We start from the raw sequence: 24566 nt of genomic DNA on the forward strand, positions 1-24566 counted from the left end.
GAAAACATTGCATATCCATAGATTTGCATAACACACCTAAGAGTTCCTCAATGTTTCAACAATGTTCTCCCCTCCCACATATAATATTTGCGGTACTGGCATTAGGTTTTTGTGTATAATGAAATAATAAATGATATCAAACCTACACTCAAGTGGATTTAAATAATACACCTGATTAATCAAATTGAATGTGAACCCATTGGTTTGGATCACTAACACCCTCAAATGATTGGCGGCTAAAAAGTATTTCTTCATTAAAGTACATAATTTTTTTTTTTCAAATACAATATTTGTTTCGCCTTTATATTCCCAACTAATTTAATTAATAACTATTATTTATGTATCGGTGTGAAAAAAAAAACAAAAGTTGGAAAACATATTGTCTAAATCCATTGATTGGCATTGAATATCGAAAAAAAAAAAATTCTCGCACTAGGACAAAAGATTCTTTTCCGTTTCCTAATATCATAAAGTCGTATTTAAATGTCCACAAATTCATATATTCAGAGCTACAGACCAGAAACTGTACGGATATACACGAAATAACATCGGTTTTGTTTTGTTTAGCTGAAAACTATGCGATGCCAATCGGTGTGCAGATTTCACGTGAACCCAAAAATTTGTTTTAACCAATTCGATAAATTCAAAAGAAAAAAAACAATTAATTAGATTTTTTGTATTTTTATTTATCATAACATGTTGGTTTTAAATTAATTAGATATTTCTGTGTTCTTTTGTTATAATTTTTATTTTCATTAAGCTTATATTTTCTCCCACTCGCTTTTCGCTCCCCCACAATATACCCTTTTATGATCAACTGAATAAAATCTTATTCCAAAACTGAAGAAAATGAAATCGATTCGCTTGTATGATTTGTTTTTTTTTTCGGTAAAAAAACTGTTGCACGACCAATTTTCATTCGATGCCACTGCCGAAATGAAAAAGGCAGAATATTAAAACCTTTTTGACTGATGTAATAAGTTTTATTCAAATTCGTTATAGTATGATATTGAATTGGTAATGATAACCGACTATTCGAGTATTTATCTCTCCGCTTTTTTCGCTTTTCTAATCCAATCACACGATACTTCACTGTACCTTGTTTTTCCGTATGAAACAGGTAGTGCTTCCATGTGTGATTCATTATTTCATTGACGATGTGACTGAAATATATTCGATATTTGTTTGAGTGTATGTGTATGTACATGAAAATCACCCTATCAAGTGTCCATTTTTACAGCCGAATTTTTCTTTATATATTTGATGGTACTGGGAAAAATACACAACATGCATATGCACACACACACACACACACACAAACATACACTTGATCAACGATCACATAAGCATTCTACTTGATGTATAGGTACAACGCAACATGTCACAGTATAGTTCACATACACTAATGATTTAATCTCCATTCATGGTTATTTTATGTGAAAAACAGCAACCATACTGCATTGTTATTTAATCGTGACTCGTAATAGTCACGTTTTTTATGTTACCTTGATGAGAAAAAGATAAGGTTGCTGTTTTCTACAGTCTGTGAAAAAAAACTATGTTCATATGACTGCCACTTGTGAAAATCATATGGACCAGTTTTTTCATTCAAAATTTAAAAACAATACTAAATTTTTTTGAAATCCTTTTGAGAAAAACAAAACGCTAACGTTATTAAATATACAAATTTGCACGCTGCGTTACAATATCGACCAAACGTTGTCTTCCAAAAAAAACTTAATGGAATGAATTTCGCTCTGTTTTGAAACTTGAACCAAAACGGAAAACAAATTTAACAGTCGAAATCGCCGATATCAAATCTAGTGAAACGAAGCATGAATACATACCGTCTAACCCTGAAAACTCATTAGATGTTCATGTTTCCGAAAGCCCTTCTGAAAAATCAACGTCACCGTCCATTTCTGAATGCCATTCCAGCAAATTAAATCGTAATGTGATCAATCTTCAACTGAAAACTGACCAGACCGACTTTGTTAAAACGCATACCATACGAACACAAGACATAACTGACACCAAGCCAAATGTTGGCTCACAAACATTCAACCCAGATGAATTCGGTCAACGTTCTGATTCACCATCCCTTCAATTGGTGATTGGTCGAAAAGAAATTCAAACTGATGATATTTCAGCCATTTCCGAAAATCGATTGACGCTTTACAGCAAAAAAGATGTGGAAATTTCGATTAGTTCACAATCCAAAATCACTCTCACTGCTCATACAGCTAGCAAAACCGATGAACTTTCCCCAATTTACGACGAGAAACAAGATAATATTGCTCAAAAAGGTAAGTCTCAAACGGGATCGACAAGCGATATTGGCTCGATGGTGCGTGGTGAAAAGAAACGGCATGACGATCCAGTTGTTTTCTCAAAAATGAATCGAATTCATGTTTATCATGACGATTCAGGCAATATGTCTCCTATGACCAGTGAACCAAGCGTTTCACAGCACATTAGTGACACTGGCATTTCACTCACACGGACAACGTCCGATCATGATGACGAGCCAATTAAATCATATGGCAGCATCACTGAAGGCCCATTAAATGTCGAAATTGAAGAGATGGAATTGACTGATGCTGGACTCAGCCCCATCCAGGCCGATGAATATGAAGTGTTCACGGCCGTGTGCAGTGCTGATGATTCACGATTCACAAATACCGCCACTAGCCCAGCTTTTGACAACAATTCGTTCACTGAAGCGAGCACATCAACAGATCGTCTTGAATATAAGGACGCATGGAATAGTCCAGTTGATATTGAAAAGAATTATGTAAAATCCATTGCTGACGAAGACGTTCTCAGTTCACGCAGAGGCTCTGGCGATGTTAAAGCAAAGGTTAAGATTATTGAAGAAAATAGTCTGAAAGTTTCGAAAGAAATTGAACATGAAAGTACTGCAAAACGGGAACAAAAAGAAATCGAGAAAAAACCAAAAGCTCAACCACTCAAATACGCCTATGATGCTGGCGAGTCATCAGTCTCTGAAGAACCCATTCCTCCAATTCAAGATGTTATTTTGTCAATTGAAAAACGAATCGCTAGTGAGGCGCTACCCAGTTCATATAAAGAAAAAGTGCCACATCCTAAAGACAAAGCGATGAGAGAAGTTGATGAATCAGAATTATTGGCAAGTCTTGAATCACAGATCATCACAGCAGATGATAGTGATAAGAAAAATGAACATAATCAAAAACAAAAGGATGATGTTCAAATAGACAATGATGATGAGCAAAAGGAACCTGTGTGCGAAATTGTTTGCGCCAAAAGACAAGTAGTTCCGTTAGCTCATGAAGAGGAAATTTCTGGTGATGAGTTGGAATACGATGAAGAATTTGGACCAACAACTAGTCAAACATCGCAAAAACAAATGGATAATCAGCCATTAATCAGAACATTACATTCATTCAAAGAAGAAGAGGTTTTTATTAGCCGCCTCACATCAACAGAATCAAAAAAAGAGAAGAATAATATTAAATCCATCATACAAACTACTGATGACTCAGTTTCGGACTCCGAAGTTCGAGATGTTAAAATGATAGTGTCGCAATCAGAGAAACTTCAAGAAGATACTATCAAATTAAGTAAAATCGTTCTGAAACAAATTCAAACCAGAAATGAAAATAAAATGGAAACATATACAGAATATAAAAAAGATAAACAAAAAATCGTTATCAAATCAGACGGATCAAAATCTCAAGCAACAAAAGACGAAAGTGAGCTTGGCGATATGGAAATACAAATCGAGGATTCAAAAGAAAAGATTTCCACAAAAACTGTAGAAAAATACACACCGCAGGGAACCTCCACTGAAAAAGCCCCCGTCACAAAAACCGAAGACAAGTTGCCCAAGAACGATGTCTCTCGCCCAGAGTCAGCTTTGAGCGATGATAAACCTCAGCCAAAGTCACGCTCTGAATCAATCTCTGATGATCATTTGACTAAATCGCCAACACCTTCAGTTGTGAGTGTTACAAAAGAACCGATCGCAAAGACCGAAGAGAATGAATTGCCTAAAGACGATGTCTCTCGCCCAGAGTCAGCTTTGAGTGACGATAAACCTCAGCCAAAGTCACGCACTGAATCAATCTCTGATGATCATTTGACTAAATCGCCAACACCTTCAGTTGTGAGTGTTACAAAAGAACCGGTCGCAAAGACCGAAGAGAAAGCATTGCCTAAAGACGATGTCTCTCGCCCAGAGTCAGCTTTGAGCGATGATAAACCTCAGCCAAAGTCACGCGCTGAATCAATCTCTGATGATCATTTGACTAAATCGCCAACATCTCCAGGTGGTACGATGAGTAAATTATCACGACCTTCGGATATTGATGAAAAGATCGGTTTCAAAACATTTCCCACTGAAGAGCGTTCATTCAAATCGCCCACTCGTCCAACGGATGTCAAAGCCAAATCAGAGTTTACTGCAGAAAAAGTTGAATATGTCCTTGAGGAATTGGGTGATCAGTTCGAGAATACATTGAGAGATGTAGCCGAAAAAACTCCTTCGCCAAAGGAGTCTTTAGGAAAATTGGAGAAACCGATCGAGATTATTTCAAGTGTAAGTCTTACAACTAATCAGAATTCATATGAAACAATCAATGAGAAAAAGCTTTTTGATAAGAACGTAGAGTCCGAAGTAAAATCCATTGAAATGGACGAAGTATCGGTATCTACGACGCAAGATGACTCGAAAATCGAATTAACTGAATGTGACCTTCTATATGATAAACTACAGTTCAAGCAACAAATTGAGATCGATTTTGATGATAAATCCAAAGAAAATTCGCGTAGAACATCTACAAGTTTGTTAAGTCGTCCAGAGAGTGTTCTCAGTCACTTCACTGATAAAACGGAACCAGAGATTAGGGAAGTCTGCAGTGACTATTCAGAGCAACAAGTTCATGACAAGTTGGACGAAGTATCGGATATCCACTCTGGAATGTACTCTGGCTCCCATTCAGTTAATAGTTTCGAAAGTCATAAATCTATTGAAACAGAAAGCACAAAAGAGAGCATCGTTCAAGAATCTATAGTTCAAGAAAATTTGATTTCATCACATGAGATAGAAGTATGTAAAGATGAGATTGACAGTTTTGGAGATAAGCCGATTCAGAAATCTGATGAAACTAATCAAAAACATTCATCGCCAAAAGAAGAAAAGCAAACGGTTGGTGGTTTGTTAGATTCAAATCTAATAATGTCGCCTTCTTCGAATGTATGTATTGTCAAGGCAACATTGGAGAAAGACGATTCAGATGCAGTCAACACTATTACTCCGTCGGAATCAGTTTTAATAATAGAAACTCCATCAGAAACGCTTGAAGATAGTCTGAAGCGCGATTCCCATTCCGATATTCCATCTGATCAAAGGATTGACATTCAAACTCCTGAAAGAAAAGATTCATTAGAAACTGATTTAGTAGTACTTGCAACGCAAGAACTTGACGGCCAAGAGTTACATCGCGATATTAGCGCCGATTCTCTGAATATTGGTGATTTTCAAAAGACGAGGGACATACGTTCCGATTCAATCGATTGTATTGAAGTTGAACTTCATGAAGCAAACGTGAGTGAGTTTGAGACTCAGTCAAGGGACGGTGAATTATTGCACAGTTTTGCGCATGAAATCGTGGCAGTTCGTCAGTCAGTTAGTGATTGTCCGGATAAAATAAATGAATTGAACTCTATCCAAGTTGATAAAGTTGTTTTTTCAACCTCATGTACAAATGAACTCTCCGTTACATCTGGTCTCACAGATATATCGGATGACAATGTTTCATACGATGAACATATAACCATGGACTCTTCCCAAATTGATTCCGATAGTCGACTAACAAATGTACCCAAAGAAACCATTTCACACAGTCCCCATTCCATAGCGTTCAATGTTGTTTTTGAGGCCGAGGCAGCCAAAAATCGAACCATGAAGCCACTGGGGCAGAAAACTGACGATAAAAAAATGACGCGAAAAACTGCTGAGATCAGTCCAAAACGACAGCTGCTTAAGAAACGACCGGTCGCGGAAACAAAGAGCTCCTCTTCTGAAGAAAATGCGGCCGTTTCAGAGAAAAAATACATTCGCAAGAAGGTCAAGCAAATTGAGCATCGAGAAATCAAGCAGAGTGCAAGTGTTTCAATTACTTCCACTGCCACTGCTGCGACAAAAATAAAAACAAATACAAAATCCGATAAAAAGGATGAGCCCAAAAAGAAATCTCCCAAGAAATCGATCCTTATCGCTAAATCAGTTGAAATCGATCCAAAAACCATTGCTGTTACGAAAGTTTCAAGCAGAGTTTATGGTTACATGCAATCAACCGTATCTCGAGATCAGAAAATTGGTAAAACAATGACTTTGGAACGAAAAGATTTGAAAAAATTAGACCATCCGGGCGAAGTTAGTAGCTCTCGTGTTTCCACTCCAGATAGAATGCACCGAACTAGAACTACTTCAACGAGTTCAGTTAAGTCTACTGTTAGCATTAACACGGAAAGCAAACAAACTAAAACTGGTTTAATCACAACCAAATCGGATTCGATTCGAGCCCATAATTTGAAAGTGTCGAAGTCCATGAACGTTGACAAATTGAAATTGGCTTCAACACAAAAAGTGTCCACAACGAGCATGAAAATTGATGCAAAGAAAGAATCTCAAACCGATGCTAAGAGTCGACGTAAAATCGAAACTAAAGCATCGGTGCAAATCGCTTCGTCATATAAGTCCCTAAAGTATAGCACTTCTAGTGAAAAAGAGCATTCAATATCCAAGAAAGTTGACATCGAGCAGAAGAAACGAGTGAAGGATTTGCATACGAAAAAGATTGAATTAGTCGAAAAGGCGTCGACCGGTTCCATAATTAAAACAACAACAAAACCTCTGACCAAGAGCTTGAAAGATTCCAAAAACAAACTTATTGAAGCAAATATAATCAAAGAAACCTCAAAACCGATAAAAACCTCATCAAAAAGGGTGACTGTTGAATTGAACAGAGTTGATCGAATTTCAAAAACAAATACCGACAAACGTGACACAAAACATACTAAAGACATGGCAGGCATCAAACAAAGAGATGCCAAAGATAAAGAAAAAACCAAACCAAAGACCAAATCATCAAAAGTACCGATTCCGATCCGTGAAAAACGAACCACTGACGTCCACTTTGCAAATGTCGAAGTCGACGAATTATTTCGATGCAAATCGGCAATGCAATACTCCACCCTAGATTATCCATTAATCGTTGATTTAACACGTGATCAATCGAATTCGGTGCCGTCCAGTCCAAGCCGTTTGGTAAAATCGAAAAAATTAAATCGCAACAAACAATTTACAAGCGAAGTTTTCATGCGTACTGTTGATTCTTCCTCCATGGAAGTGATTTACAATCGCCGACCAAGCAGTAATGGTGACAACATTCGACGCTATCGTGAGCTTGAGGTCGGTTTCATTGACACAACCGATTCGAGTTTATCGGATTCGGTCGCATTGCCATCATCCTCTTCTGAAAATCAAAATACCGAAAGTGCATCGTTGCAAAAGCAATTTGCACCATTGATGCAAAGTGAAAAAACTGCACGTAAAATTCGTTGTACGGACATTGAAAAGGCCTCTCAATCAACATCACATCAGCATGCACAAAGTAAACAGAGCGAATGTGTTTATCAGTTTGGTAGTAGCAGAATCTCGGATTCATCGTCAGCATCGGCATCACCGTCTGTGTCAGCCAATAGCAGTGTGATCATAGTCGAAAGTCGTTTGTCACCAATTCTTGACTTTAAGGCTATATCACCACCTCGTCAAAAACATAAGTTTGACTACAAGGTTGTTTCAATTACAGGTAAATTCTGTACAAATAACCAAAAAATGCCGATTTTTTCTTTATACAAACACATAACGCCATAACGATTTGTCTTTGGTACGAAAACTTGTACGGAAAAATGAATTGCTCTCCGAATTTTTTTGTCTACATTTTTTTCGACCAAATTCGTGAAAGAATATTCGTTCTCTTAAATGTAGACAAAATGATGTAACTACGAATACATTTGTGGTTAAATGTATGGATTCATTTTTCATCATTTTCATACAATGGCAAATCGTTTTGGATAACGCATCGGAAAATATCAAACAAACACATAATTATTTCATTTCAAATGATTCATTTTCATTCAAATTGCGCGGAATTTTAAACACAGTTTACTCCTATTGCTTGAACGTCGTTTCATAGAGTAACGTAAAACATTTTCACTTGATGAAAAGCCTTAAATAGCTGTGTGTTTGTTGATTTGTTAACGAAAATAAAACACATTTCAATTACAATTCGTATTTATCATACACGCATTTAGCTTTTAGGTGCATAATTTTTGTTTGTCGGCTTTTTACGTCCAAATCGACACCCCTGAACGGTTTTGAACTTTGTGTAAAATATTTCCCAACATCAACGTGCAAAATCAAACATTCCCTTATGCTCAACAAAAATAAACTGCTTTTGTGTGTGATTTTTCCCCTTTCTGCAAAAGCACCAAATAATATGCTTTTCGTATGTACATCAAAACCGTTCATGGGTTAGCGGCTGTTACATGTGCAAATTGTATTTAATATTTGTCGTCTGTTGACCGAGTAAAAATTAAGCGTATGGGTAGGTAAACTTGAATATTGCTTATTAATTTAATCAACATCGAATCGAAATCTACTGCGTCGATTAGTTTCCCGAAATGTTTTGCTTACTTCAACAATCAACGGAGGATTTTCACTTCTATTACATTTTTCGTTTCATTTTATTTCAATTTTTCTTTCATTTGGATTCGTGGGTAAACGAATTATTTTTGTTTCTCCAGTTAAAAACTAATTGCAACTGATTAAACTCGAAACTCATTTTACCAAACAATCCATCAATATGAATGAAATACCGAAGATATCAATCACCCAAGACTTTGTAACGGATGATAACGATGAAGAAATGGACAATGAATGCACCGGCAATATTGAGGAAGCACACACCGATATGGAAGATTTGGACAGCGATGATAAAAGTGGCCAATTTCCATCAGGTCAATTGCTAAAAACACGCAAGAAAGTAAAATCAAAGAAGATCGACGAATGTGCCACTGATATCGAAGATTGTCAAGATTCGGGCACCGATTTTGAAGATGAATTAGTCAAGAGTGTTGACGAACAGTTGAGCCTGAATGAGTTTTTGGACCAAGGTGTTATTGAAGAAACATCATCATTTGGTGGTGGCAACAAAATCAAACAAAGCCGAAAGGGTAAACGTGCCAGTTTGATCGTTCCAGTTGATGAAGATGATGGCGCAGTCACAGATTGCGAAGATTTAGATTCATCAGATAACGAATTGATCATCGAAGAGTGTCCTCCGGATCCGAGATATGATAATTTTTTGCTCGAAAATGATGACTTTAGTTCAGTTAATGTTGACAATTCAGCTTATGTGCAAGGAAAAAAGAAGCGTATGGTTCAATCAAAATGTGTTGACAATTCAGACTCCGATTCCGATATGCCGGCTGGCAATTGGAATGAATTATCGGATGTTGAAAATATTGCATTATCCGATCAAGAGGATCAACCGAAATTTTTCAATCATATCAAACACAGTGCCAGCGCATTTGATGCCGAAGAAATGATTTTGGTGGCGAGTGATAACGAGGGTGCTTGTTCAACAAGCCACGCCGAACCAATACCAGAAATATCGGTACAATTCAAATGCAAACCGAAAAAGATTCATCATCGCACTCGCCATTCACAACACAATCAAAATAAAAATACATTGGCTGTGCAAGCAAATCCGGATGAAGCTGTAACCGATGTGGAAAATTTGGATTCATCCGATGACGAAGGAACGAATCTTCGGAAAAATCTAACAATTCCCTTGGCATACGTGGCCGGCGATCGATCGCTTACTGATGTTGAAGATTTTGATGTTGACGAGGATTGCATTCCATCCACTTCGAATGATATCAAACTGCCGTCGCCAGTACGTGAAATAACCGTTATGAGGGCCGATAAACATGGTGATCCAGTTGCCAAAGTAATGCCATTGGTTGCTAATGCAAATGGTGCGTTCTTGGGTATACAAGAGGATTACGTAGACAAAGGTTAGCACACAACACTTCTTAAATACAAAATATGATCATTTACAAATCCATTTTCATATTCAAGAAAAACCAGTATTGATTTTCTCTTCCAATTAAAAAATAAAGGTCTGACCGATACGGAAGATCTCAGTGGAAATGAAGACGAATATGACAATGGCATCAACTACGAAATAATTGAAGTGCCCAACTTTGACGATGGCGGAGTTGTTAGTACAGCCGAGGGTTTGACTTCTTTTACACGTGACCGAAAAGCCATAGACTATGAGCAATTGACCGATATCGAAGAGATTCGTTTAGGTGGTGAGAAACATTTGCGTCACAAGCGGTCTAAGCCGAAAACTACGAAAACAAAAGGCGGACTCTTGGCTGTAAATGGTGACGATGGCGAAGATCAAGTGCTCACAGAAAATGAAGAGATTTATGTGAACGACGATCAAGCCTCAAATTTCACCAATACTGGACATTTGAATGGTGTTAGTGTACGCTTTAGAGGAAATCCAGATGGCAGTGTTACAGATACGGAGGAATTTTCTGGCGATGAAGATCTTACGAAAAAGTACAATTCGGAAATCGATCCAAATGTATTTCAACAAGAGGCATTTTTCTCAACAATAACATCAACTGATGGAACTCAGGGCAAACAACCTGTTCTACAGGGTTATTCAAAAATTTCAACAACTATTAAAACACGTGAGGCACATGAATCGTCTGCCGATCAATCAGTCACAGATGTTGAAGACTTGGAACAAACTGACGGCGAAGATTTGCTTGGTGTCGATGCACAATCACGTGGTCCAACGCCAAATTTGCTACGTTCCACATTCAACGAATGTGCTTCATATTGCGTACGTGATCAATCCAAAAACCAATTTGATATCTCCAACGAAGCTGATCATATCAAAGGCTACGAAGACATTCGTGATAATCACACCGACATCGAATGTCTGGAGTAATGTACAACTTCAGACGCGGACAAAAAGTACCGTTTTATAATTATGATTTTTTTTTAAGCTTAATTTTGTTAAATTCAACATTTATGTTTCTCCTTTTTTTGCCATTTCTAGTCTAAATCAAATGCGGGAAAACATCACAAATTATTTTGCCAACAAAAAAAAAAACAAAAAACAAAAATTAACAAAAAAAAACATCTTATCTCTCATTCTACTTAACTCCATGTCCTTCCAGTATCCATAGTTAAATAATATAATCTCAACGGCTGCATGCCGTTATATATGTTAATGTATGAGTTTAATGGTTTTATTTTATCTTATCTTATCTTATATATTGAATGTAGTAGTTAGAATATGTCCGTAGATTGATTGATATGTTTGACAGTACCTGTGTTTTGACAGATTTTTCAATATTTCAATCTTTTACAGATGAGGAAGCAACTCAAAAATCCAAGCAACATGATGACGATTTGGATGATTCGGCCAGCACAAAGGGTGAGTAAAATCATTTAAATGTTTTACTAAATAATTTGTCTCACACTCTTTAGACTCTTTCTCAGTAAACAAACAATACGATCACCAATCACACTTTTAACTTTGTGTAGGGCTAACAGTACTAATTTTAACTCTCAACTAAAACATTAAATTGTTGGATATAAATCGGTTTTAAATGTTTCCAAATGAAATTTGCTGTGCAAATTTGTTCGTGTCACATTAAACTGAGCATGAATTATATACAAAATTATATGAATATTGTTTTGAAATATAGCGTTCAATTGGAAACATTTACTCACATCAAAATGATGGGAATGCTGAAAATTCAGTTGAAAATTTTCAAATTTTAACAAAGTAGCACCTATTTCCCTTAATTTTCTTCTAATTTAAAAATCCGTACCTCATAAACTCATTCATCTCATCACGATTAGCAAGGAAAGCCATGATAAATGCTGTGTGTGATTTAAAAAAAATTCAGTTCAACCAAGAAGTCTATCGAAACAGTTTTTTCTGTTCATTTCATTTTTATCTCGGATATTTCAAGTGCCATTATTTTCTGTAATTTTTAGTTGCTACACAATAATAAAAAAAAAAAACAACTATAAAATAACCACACGATTCTTGTTGAATACCGGGAAAACTGTAGGGACAATAACAAGTTTATTTTTATTAAAGAATATACATATTGCAATGAGAAAGGACAAAAAAACACAATCAAAATCTCACTTGAAAATCATTTATCGATCGAATTAGTCAATTAGCCAACTAAATGCAAATATTTTTTTTACTTCACCACAGTAAAAAAAAAAAGTGTTTCATATTTCATATTTATCATTTCGCAATCATCAAATTTTAAAACAAATCTTTAACATTTCATCACAAAGCACCCAAAACACTTTCATTCCATCACAAATTGTTTTCGGTTCTAGTACATTTTATATGATGTTGAGGAAATCACAAAACAACAATATTCAAACAAATTTTCGTTAGAATTTTATTCACTCAATTTCGTAACAAATAAAGAAGATTGAACCAATTCACATGCCATTTTCGGTAATGCAAGAAAAAAGTACTGACCAACAGTAAATTTGAATGCTCCAAAACAATTTGGCAACTCTAATGCAACTAACGCTACTAAAGATAATGCTAACAAAGAGTGTACTTTCATTTTCGTTTCATTCTACGGTTCTTTCCATTCAGTTTATTTGCCACCAATCTAGATAAAGAATATTATACTAATGAAACAAAACAAAATCAACCAAAATATTGAAATGAAATGAAACAATATCAATATAAATAATTTTATTACGATTTTATTATGTAAAACAGGATCTAGCGACTATTTGAATTTAGTTCGATCGGAAGCCATACAATTGGTCGATAATATACTCGAACGGAGCATTTTCTTTATTAATTCGCAACAACATTCGTCGAATACACTGTATTCAGAAAGTGAACATTTTGCCATCACATGCGATCCACACGGTGCAGATTTAGTTAAGTCACCGACCATCGAATCCATGTCGGGGAAATCATTTGATGACAATCTTAGCGGGCCAGACGATAATAATCCGCTGAACGACGGTCTGAGTTTCAATCAAACACTATACGATCAGTCAAATGACCTCAATATTCAGTCTAGAAATTAAATCTACAACATTCAAACCCGAACAAAATTTGTCGAAAAACGAAAACGAAAAAGAACCAGAGTGACACATGAATCACAGTAAAGAAAAACGAAATGTTAGTAAGCAAAATTTATAAAACGAAAAACAAATGGTCCACAATTTTTAGCGTTTATATAGTTCGAGAAGACATATATAGTAAATATTTATGGCATTTAAATTGAAATTGCAAAATTGTTTGATGATCCGGGCACTTTGAATGTAGTTGGCTTTTATTGGCTGTTTTCGTTTCAAATGCTACTTCTGTAAGTAAATCTCAATCATAAGAAATTAATGCATTTTGTACAAAAAATAACATGCGTTCACGCTAGTTAACAAAATTCATTTCTTCTCTAGATAAGTTACTAACAATATTTGCGCGCGTGCACTGTCATCGCCAATACTAAAAAATAAATGGGTGCTGTAGTGATCCGTTCTTTATTTGATCGACAAAAATTAAAAAAAAAAAAAAAACATGATGAAAATGCTTCTTTCCCCTAAATGTGTGGTTTTTTAATGTGCAACATGCTTTTAAAGGTGAATTAACTAATGAAAGACAACGTTGAAGAATTTTAATGGATTCAGTCCAATAACATTTCATTTTATTGGAATTGTTTGTTGAAAATCACTCAAAAATTGGAATTACACCAAAGAAAAGTGGCTCTCAATCAGGAGAAATATCCACCTGTTTAATACACGAAACATGCAACCTCTTTGGACTGAATCCATAAAATTCTTGTTTGATGACACAAAAAAAATCGCCCTAATTTTTATTGTTCATTCAAATTTTATTTTTAATGTGCGAAATTAGAATTTTTGATTGTAATTTTTAACATACAAAACGCATTCATTCGGCAAACAGAAAATAAATTGCGTAGAATTTCAATTAGCGTGTAGATAACAACAAAAACACAACATTTTCGGTCTCGGAACGGTTTTGGAAAAATTAAATTTGAAAGTATGTGTTTTTTGTACACGTTTGCTATTATAATCCCCTCCATAAATCTGAGCTACCATTCTCATTTTATAGATATATTTCACACTCACACACAGCATGCTTCAATGGTTTCCTCCTCTTGCAATCGACAGTTGTTTCGTTGAAGCAGCTTTTTTATTCAAAGAAAAAAGAAACGAAACATTGAGATCATTTTAATTTAGCTTATTGGAATTTTATTTGCCCATCAGAACAACAATTGAAGTCCCTTTCCATCTCAGGTGAAGACAAAACGTTTCAAATATTAACGACACACGATTACAGTGATTTTCAATAGAACAAAAGACAAACCATTCATTAATACAAATACAGTCATATGAGGAAAAAGAAAATCAAAATGAATTCCCGTACAAATTGTTCAATGTTCAGTACATGAAAGTGGAAGTGGAAATGGTAAATTTCCATGCATCAATTGTAAACGCCCTTTGTGGACGGTGTTGTCGAAATGTGTTGGAATCCAAATTCAGTATGATTTGCATGTAACTTGCGAATTAAATCTGTCTCTCTCCACCTGAATGAAAACAATGACACAGAAAGAAAAAAAATCACAAAGTCTAGACCATATATAGTCAGCACAAAAAAGTACAAAAACACCGATCATGCACAAGCAATAAATGAATTTCAACAAGAACGACTTCATTTTTCGGTGCATTTTAAGCTGTTTCTTTGATGAAAGCTTTGAAAAAACTACTTCTAACATCACTTGTAGGTTTTGTCTATGTGGGATCTGTTCCATCACCTCCTTTTATCAATTTGTTTACCTTTGTCCTACATTTATTACAATATTTGACTTGTGTAAATCAGAATTTTTGAAGGTATTTCAGCGAATTGCGAGTAATTTTGTTTAATGGATGAAATAAATGAACATTTGCCATTAACTCAATCGATTTGTATGCGTGGAAAATGCGATATTCTCATTTTACTTGAAATGAATTGCAGAGAAGTGATAACCATAATTTTATTCGGCTGTGATGAAAGATCGAAACGATTTGAATTCATTTTAATATACAATTTTTCTGTTGATGTTCTTCATTTCTAACGTCACAAAAATCCTATTGTCCTGAAATACTCTTTAAAGATCGATTTTCATGAGATGGTCATTCATTAAGAATTTCTTTGATTAAGTTTTCGAAAATCATTCATAAGAATTGTGGATTTTGACATATTTGCAATTTCAACTTTTTCATTGTGTAACAGCGTCATCCATGATTTCCTATGGACATCTGGATGATGTTGTGTAAATGGTTTGGTTCGAAAATTGCAATGTGTCAAATGCCATGCAAAATAACAAGATGGTCTTATTTAGTATTTTCCATTCGCTTTGAATTTATAGAGTCAAAAAGTCATATTGCTCCTAAACCAACGCCACGCGCCTCCAAGCCAATTGGTAGCACAGATTCAGCTACAACTTCAAAATCGGTTGGCGATGAGTTCGCCAATAATACCGACACCGATAATGAGCCCAGTGCAATTGTCGACCGAAGTTCCGGTGATTTTTCTGAAACGAAAAAATTCTGGCAATCATTAGAGTCTAGTCATTCGGTTTGTTCAGTCGATGAGCCACAAATGCCACCCGTACCAAAACCACGTTCACAATCACAGGCACAAGTTCAAAGTATTCAGCCGGTCAGTGATGATTTTGATTCAATTGAAAGGACCAGCATTTCACTCGTTGAGGAAAGCGCAAGTCAATTATCATCATCGTTGAAAATATCGTCAGAGGGTCAAGTTGAACGATCGGAATCGAGCAGCTTGAAATCGAAACCAGAAATTAATCGCGATGATGATGATTCAATTACTGATCGTTTGGAGAACGAAAGTTTCCCGATCGATAAACATAGCGAGAAAATTGATTCGGATCCATATGAAGCGAAATTGGATTCTCTGGAATACGATTCAACCGAACGAAGTTCTTCGTCAATCTACAAGGTCAAGGAGCGTGAAAATATTTTGGATGACGTTGATGATGAAGATAAAATTGATCACGAAAACAAAAGTGCAGCCTTTTACATTGGTGAATCGAGCGGAAACATTATCACCAAAACAGCGACTGAAAAACGTTCAGAATTTGCATACGATAATGAAGGCTATGAATCAAAGGACTCTGCAAAAGTTGAACAAAAACCAATAGAAATTGAAGACGACGTTCCACAAAGTAGCGAACGAGATTCACAACAAGAAGTTCGATTCAATTTACAGCCCGAAGAAATTGGTGTTGCCGCCTATGGCAAAGACGTCGATTTTGTGGTGAAACTCGAACGAATTCCCACCGGAATGGATAAATCGTTGGAAGAGAAATGCGAAACCGAATTATCCGAAAAGTTAATTCATGAATCACCAATCCCAACGGACCTCGAACAACACGAATATTATGGTTCGGAAAAATCGTTCGGCTCTGAAAAGTCATTTGAATCTGAGAGTGTGGAAGAATCGCATGTTGAAATTCAAGAGTTATCCAGTACAAGTGAATGGAATGTAGATGCAAACAAATCAAAACGAGAAGAAGAGCCAGTTATTTGTTTTCCCGACGAAAATGTGATTGAAGAAGAGAGCCGTGTTCGGATCGAGCAGCTTGATTCATTTGATTCGGCTTCACCGACTGAGCCACAGAAGGCAGCTGTCGTTCATTCACCCGTTGAAGAAAGAAAAATTGCTGATGAATTTGAGTATGCAGCACCAATCGACACCAATGTTTATGCTCAGGAAAGTGGCAAATACATCGAAAAGGAAATGTCGCAAAATTACGAATCTCCCAAAGTTACAGAAACCACGTTAATTCAACTAATCAGAATGCATGAAGATGACGAATTTATTAAACCAAAATCAGTAGCTGTTGTGCATTCACCGATTGAAACCGATGAAATAAAAGCTCCGAAAACGCTAATTCGTGATGAAACTCTGGAAATAAAACCAGCTGTTCATTCTCCGGTTCAAATCAGTTCATTTGATACATACACTAGTCAGGGGGCTTTGAAAGGAGAAAATATTGAAGAAACGTTGATTGATGACCTGTCATTTGGCTTTGATAAACCAACAACAGCAAAAGTTGTTCATTCTCCAATTGACAGTTCGATCAAATTGGAACAACAATTCAAAGAAGAATTTGCGGAGAAAGTTGAAGAACAACAAGAAATAGAAATAGAGACTAGCAAACAAGAAACGAAGCCAATCAGCAGCAGAACTGAGAAAATTGACGATTATTCTTTTGATTTTAGCGCACCCAAGCCAGCACCGGTCGTTCATTCTCCAGTCGACAGTTGGAAACAGGAATCACGATTTAAAGAAGAAATTGTTGAAAAAATTGAAACTTATTCCGACGAATCAACTCAAAAAGTCGAGCACGGAGAAATGAAACAGCCGATTGGTGGCCAAACTGATTTACTCGATGATTGTTCACTTGATTTTGGAACTAAAAAAACAACACCCATTGTTCATGCATTTGTAGACACTGCAGTCAAGTCAAGTCAAGAATGCAAAGACCAAATCATTGGTAAGGTTGAAACTCGAATGGAGGAATTCACTAAACAGCAACCAAGCGATGAATTGAAGCAGCCACTTGACAGTAAATCTGAATTACTCGATGATTTTTCATTGGATTTTGGCAAATCAAAACCAGCTCCGGTCCTACATTCTCCAGTTGAAAGCTCAAAACACGAATTTGAGGCGAAATCCATCGAATCCCGAGCCGAAGATTTGAGTCAAAGACAGCCCATCGACGAAACAAGTTTATCGATTGCCAGTAAATCGGAGGTCATTCATCGGATCGGTACATCAAAAGTAACTCCAAAAACACGTTGGTCAGCAAACGATCCAGACCATTCGAGCCCGAGCAGTCAAAGCTTAGAAAACAGTAGACCATGTTCGTCGGATGTTGAAAATTTGTATGTTTCCTATCCAAATTCATCGGCCGAATATCAAACAGCGTTGGATGCATCATCGCTTGTTCCGGGTTCAACTGAATACCACACCGCCGTAAGCACATTCGATCACAGTGGCAAAACAATCAGCTCACAAGAAAGCATGAAGAGTTTGGATTCGGAAAGCTCTGGAAATTTAGGAAGTGTTGAAGTTTCTGAGGCATCAGAGACACTGGTACCGTCAACGGCTGAGCTAGATTTTGATGAAAACGAACAGCGTTTATCAAGTCTCGATACATTCGGTGACAACATTTTGGAAGAGAATATTCTTGATCTTGAATCTGACGACATTTCAGGTCCAATGAAGCGTTCACATGAAATGATATTCTCATACGATATTGCAACAGTTGAAAGCCAAGAGTCCCTGAACTCAGTTGAAAAGTCTGAAATGAGCGAACGTAAAGCTAGCGATGAAGAGTTCAAGGTGCAGAGTGAGGTTAGTAGCGATGAAACTAAGTTCGGAACAAGCGTTGGCAGCAATTTATCGATGAGTTTTTCGACAACATCAAATGCAGATACCATTGTTGAAAACATACAAGAGGATATGGCAAGTTCGTATGGCGCTGGTTCACTTGTTGGCAGCTATGAACCGAAAACCATTCTAATGGACGAAAGCACATCGTTTGAAGAGAAATTCCCAATAGAACCAGTTGAAAATCTCGTCATGACAACGACCACTGTAACTGAAGACAATGTTACTTCGGTCAACACTCAAATTACATCGGATGTCAAAGAAGATGATGCTGCCGAAGAAATGACACCACGACGCGGTAAAGGCCACAAACGTAACGATAGCACATCATTTTTATCAAGCTTGGATATGGCAAAACTTTCGCAAGAAAGCACCGACAGCTGTCCCGACAGCTCATCGCTTGACGAAGAAATGATCATTCACGATGTGCCCGAGGACGAACGAAAGGAAAGCGGTTCCGATTCGGATTATGATCGTTACGAAACGGAATATTCGCGTTCATTCAAAAAGCCAGGTGTGCAACGCAAAAAGAAAGCAATGGCACCGAAAAGCGCACAAAAACCCGAACCCGAGCAACTAGAACGCAAAAAATCAATTCCAAGCATTGAAACCATTGTAGAAGTATCGGAAGATATTATCGAAACGGAAAAGTTGCGCAGTCGTGGAGCATCACAAAATATGCTAGATTATTCACAAATTCCCGATATTACCATTACTGATGATCCTACAAAATATGTGTCAGATGATGAAGATTTCGAACAAAAACAACCAGAACCAGTGGCGGTTGAGCAATCAAAAGCGGAGCCGGTGAAGATTTCAGAGGTAGCTAAGAAATCTGAACAAGTACGTCAACCGAAAGAACCGAAAATTTCCCATGAAGAATATGAGAAACTGATCGAACGTCAATATAAAACGCAAGAGGATCCATACGAACCAAAAGCGGACTCACCAACAAGTGATTCGTTTGAGCTGGTCGAGCAGCCGGATATTTCCGATGAATTTGTGATTATCGAAGAAGTGGCCAAAGAAGCGGACGAACTTATGACCGAAGGCAAAAGTGTTTCGATCCAACAGACAAAATATGTGAAGAAACACGATGACGAGGTGGAAAAAATAATAATAAAATCGGCTCCAGCTGCTACGAATGAAGGATCAACTTTGCTGCATGGTCGCCATGATTTGGCATTTGAGTTTGAAGAAAGTCCATCTAGCGGTGCAAATACTGAATCAAGTGAAGAGGGTGCCGGCATGGAATCCAGTCGCAAATGGGTTGAAATGCAATTGGCTGAACAAGCTCAAAACTTACGCTATCCATATGATGTTGATCGGGGCATTCTTGAAGATATTAAGGAAGAGGATACTGACTTTGAAGTCGGTAGCAGTCGCATAAGCAGTTTCAAGGACTCGTATTCAAGTAATGATTTTGAGGCAGCCGCCGCTCGTCGTTATCATTCAAAAGATCAGGATAATGTTTCGGTTAACAGTTTGCAAGAGTTTGAGCGACTTGAACAAGCGATTTCGTTGGAGAACAGGAAATTCCATTCAAGCTCGAATGATTCATTCAGTAATGGAAGTTTCCCGAAACGCGGTTTGCGAACAGCCCAGGCTGATGAAATATCATTATGTAGTTTGCAAGATTTCGAAGGATTAGAAAATGCTTGCCTGGAAGCCACATTATTGGAACTCAGAGCAAAAGAAGAACATGCTTCGTTGCTGTCACGTTCGGATGAGTCCAACAAATCCGGTAGCCAATCCGACGATGGAGCCGCAAAAGTTATTGAAAAAACAACGACCATCGTAACCAAAGCGCAGCCTTTGAAAACTTCAATCGACCCAATTACTGGAATATTTTCCGCTTCACAAACAACTGTAACGAGAGTAATAACGGAGACAAAATCCAAGATTGAACCGGACGATGAACTTTCGGCATCAAATTTAATGGAAGTTTCCACAGACAGTTTGGAAGCAAAACAATCGAAACAAGCGTTGCACAGCAAAAATACATCTCAACATGGTAGCAGCGATAGTTTGGAAATAAACAAAAGCGCAGATATAATGACTAGCAGCATTGATTCAATTGAAATCTCAAAAGATGGAGCAACGACTAAATCATCGAAATCCGATGGCGATTCAATTGAACAGATTGCACGCGGCGATAAACGTGACAGCATCGATTCGATTGATGCCCAATACGTCGCAATGACACAATCCATTCACATGCAACGTGATTCATTCGATGCAAATCTTCTTGATCTCACCTCATCGGGCATTATGGGTGGTTCGTATATCACGGATGGTAAAAATGTCACAACAACTTCGATGGCATCGTCGTCCGGCTACGGTGGTGGCATTAGCAAAGACATTTCAAGCGATTCACTGAATCTAAACCAAGAGCCAGAGTTACTCATAACGAGCACTGAAAGTCTCGATAATACAAGCTCCACATTTGCAACGTATCAAAGTCAAACTGATTCTCAAATGACATTGTCGGGTAGCATGACAAGTTGCGATTCAAACACTCTTGTCGACGTCGACACATGCGATACGATGATATACAGTGATTTATACCAGAGTGGCGCAGCCAATCTGTTGCCCGATGATAAGTTTGGTGTGCATATGACTTCGACAACTGTGACCACAACTAGCGCATACAAAGCCAAATCGAGCAGTAATGATGTTGATAAATCATAAATCGTCAGTAGATCTCTTGTTGAAGGCGCGTCATGATCTTTCAAAGGTATTGTTTTTTTTTTCACTCTCTATCTATCTCTCTGCTATGTTCGCTTTTGATTCCAAAAATCAATCATATACTGTGCTCTCATACAATATCTTCGTATATCAATCATAAGATTGTTTTATTTATTCTTTTGTATATGCTGTAAAGTGTTTTGTTTTTTGTTTTCTTGTAATTTATGTAGTGTTGAGTTAAATCTCAGAAGAAAAAAAAACTTATTTAATTGTATCCCCAATGTACGTAAATATGAGAACTACCTTCCCTATACTTGTCAAATTGCATGAGTCCAACTATATAGGTATCGCCTTCAAAAATCGATTTTAGGTAGACATGCAACTCCAGGGATCAAATTGAATGAATTAATCAATATGAATAGAGAAAAAGAAATAGTAGTAGATTTTTCAGAACGAAACATAATAGGTCATAGGAAAAACTTTTTAGAGAATATTCTTGAATACTATTATTACCAGAAAGCAAAAATATACCGCCCCGAAACGTGTTAAAATGACATTTTTCTCTCTTAAAACGATTATATAATAACTACACGTTGTGTCAGCATGTTAGCCAAAAACCATTGATTTAATTACCGATTAAATAATGACAGAAAAAAGACACCCAAAACGATTAACACAAAACACATTCAAATCAGCATATTCCAACATGAGTCCATGTACATTTATTATAAATCTGGGCCGTCCGTATGCGAACGGTGTAGTGTGACTGCTTCTTCTTCTTAACTAACACATCTATACATGTAAGTCACCATATTGGTTAAAATGTTCAAAAATGGCACTCAATACACTGTATACATGTTCAATATGGCCGCGCCCATTGTGTACGACAGTGTGAAGAAGAAGAAGCAGTATTATAAGAAACTGTGTATGGGTTTACATAGGGATGATCTGGGCATAGATTTTCTAGAGCTAATATTTGTTTCGGTTTAATATTGATAGAATGACTGGAAAATCCATGCCCCTGCTTTACAGCACATATGATAATTTCATTGTGAAATTATCATGTTCAAAGAGAATATGTGTTCAGAATATTGAAATGGTCATTTGAGATATTCTTTTGTTGTTGTAAATAGCTGTTTTACACATTCACGCACACATACAACATACAAACAACTCTCACTGCAAACCAATCCATTTACATGCTTTTAAATTATTATCACATTTTCGCTGAATGTCCCGCATGAATTTTGTAATTCAATTGTAATTAGCATAAATTACCTTATCACAAATAATCTCTTCGGTTTCGCTCACATTGGATTTCATCGATGTATTCAAAGATCCTCAAATGTATACTTCTTGACTGTGTCTATTTCATGCTTATAATTTGTTGATTACTTCATAAGAAAAAACAAGTTTAATTATGCACCAACAACACACATTTTTGTAGCTATATTCATTAGGCGGTTAAGAACAAGACACATTGGATTTGATTTCGAGTGCATCCGCTTTTTATTTTATTGTTTTTTTTTTTATCCAATCTTTAACTAAACAAGTTTCGTGCAAAATTTTGGACTAGTTAACTAACTGAATCCCTTATCTTTTAATTCTTTGTTTTTCTTCTGAAAAAAATAGGTGATGTTCATTAGAGGGAGCAAAGAAACAACTATTAATAAACATTTGTCTTGATAAAGTGTGGTTTGCTTCATCCCATAAATATTTATGTAAGTCCATAATTTTCACACCATCAAATTCAATTGAAGCTCGATATAACTTAAATATTATTGTTTTTTTTTCTCCATTTTCAGATTAATCACGTTGCATTTGGAACCAATATGAGCTAAAAATAAACTCTGACCAGCAATCTATCCAATATTAACCAATGTACCCAACAAAAAATATTTCACTGAATGTTTTTCGTAATATTTTCATCTAATTACAAGAAAAGTAAATCAATTTAATGCATAATTAGTATAAAATTATCTTATTTATACACATTATATGAATTATCTAATTTATAACAATGTAATGGTATAGCTTTTATTTGAATTTGGAAGCTTTTTTGATTGCACATCGTAATAAACATTTAAAGAAAATCAACAAAAAAATATTCAGAATAAATACGCAAGAAAATGGCAAAATGAATACATAAATTTTATCTACATACTCAAATATTCATTCATGCTTTTTGACGATGTTGAATTCTGAGCTATTTGCTTTAGCATCCAATAAAGTTGTATCTACACAAAAAAATAAAAACACCAATTGCGAATTTAATCAATAGGAATAAGTGATCCGATTCAGCAATCATATGATTTGATATTGAAAGTTTTTTCTTCTTCAGATGACTTGTATGAAGTAAGTATACAATAGTCTAAAACTAACATATTGGTACATAATACATATGTTAAATTACAGAATGGGAAACTTTTGGGCACAATTTGTTACCTTCCTTTGACTTGGTTAGTTGATTTTAATCAATAGATTCTCTTCAATTTTCAATCTATTTATACTCAATCGTAGGTATGAAATTCCGAACAAATTACAACATTATCTTCAATTTTTAAAAAGCAAGAATAATTCATATTCATATAGGGGATGTTGGGGTGATCTAGAGGACTCTTTCTATATCATAGAAGAGAAACTAGGGCATGTTCAGGGATATTAGGGAATATTGTATACCGTAGAAAAGGTATTGTAAAATGGAAACCTTTGGCCAAGTAAATTTTCTCCTGACCCATCTACATACGCAGTTGAAATTCAGTTAGCGCCACAAACAATTGTCAGTTGTCAACAATAACTTTGTGGTGAATTCAAAAACAGTGTTTGATTTGAAAAAAAAAAGAGGCGATAAGATTTTTTTTTAATGTTTCAAACAAGCACAAAAAATCTTATATAAATTATAATCAAATTTGGCCGAGAAATACGTAGTTGAAAATAAAAATAATGTTTCGTGCGATTTCACAATATTATTATAATAATAATTATTATTGTTATTATTTATATATTTCGTCAAATACTGGCTTTATTATTGAGATTCTTTTTTTTGACAGTTAGCTGTTGGCTATCGTACACTAATGTAACCGCACACAATGAACCGAGTCAGAGTTTCTTTCAGTCGTACCGAAAAGTGTAAAAAAGCGTTATTAAGATTGCATTTTAATAATATGTTATTATTATAACATTATGGCTAAACGGATTTCTGGATTCGAGCAATTGAATGGGCTCATTTCCTGTCAGAATCAACCTATTTCATCT

The 24566-nt window shown here is 36.1% G+C and overlaps 2 protein-coding genes across 14 annotated transcripts in view; both read left to right on the plus strand.

Annotated features, from left to right (window-relative positions):
* LOC129568522 (ankyrin-3-like) overlaps positions 1 to 855 on the plus strand; it is a 29692-nt gene extending 28837 nt beyond the window's left edge. For all 13 annotated transcript variants that reach the window (XM_055446599.1, XM_055446561.1, XM_055446614.1 and 10 more), the window contains one exon: positions 1 to 855. In XM_055446599.1, coding sequence (XP_055302574.1) covers positions 1 to 2 — 2 coding nt within the window. In that variant the 3' untranslated portion in view covers positions 3 to 855.
* Positions 849 to 23567, plus strand: LOC129568513 (titin-like). The gene is made up of 5 exons (XM_055446501.1): positions 849 to 7859; positions 11511 to 11576; positions 15568 to 21360; positions 22944 to 23032; positions 23117 to 23567. The coding sequence occupies exons 1-3, from the start codon at positions 2345 to 2347 to the stop codon at positions 21312 to 21314; spliced, it is 11328 nt and encodes a 3775-aa protein (XP_055302476.1). The 5' UTR covers positions 849 to 2344; the 3' UTR covers positions 21315 to 21360; positions 22944 to 23032; positions 23117 to 23567.
* The last annotated feature ends 999 nt before the right edge of the window (positions 23568 to 24566 follow it).

The sequence above is a fragment of the Sitodiplosis mosellana genome, unplaced genomic scaffold (genome assembly GCF_009176505.1).
Source record: "Sitodiplosis mosellana isolate CC-2019 unplaced genomic scaffold, AAFC_SMos_1.0 Smas_scaffold_1, whole genome shotgun sequence".
NCBI classification, from domain to species: Eukaryota; Metazoa; Arthropoda; class Insecta; order Diptera; family Cecidomyiidae; genus Sitodiplosis; species Sitodiplosis mosellana.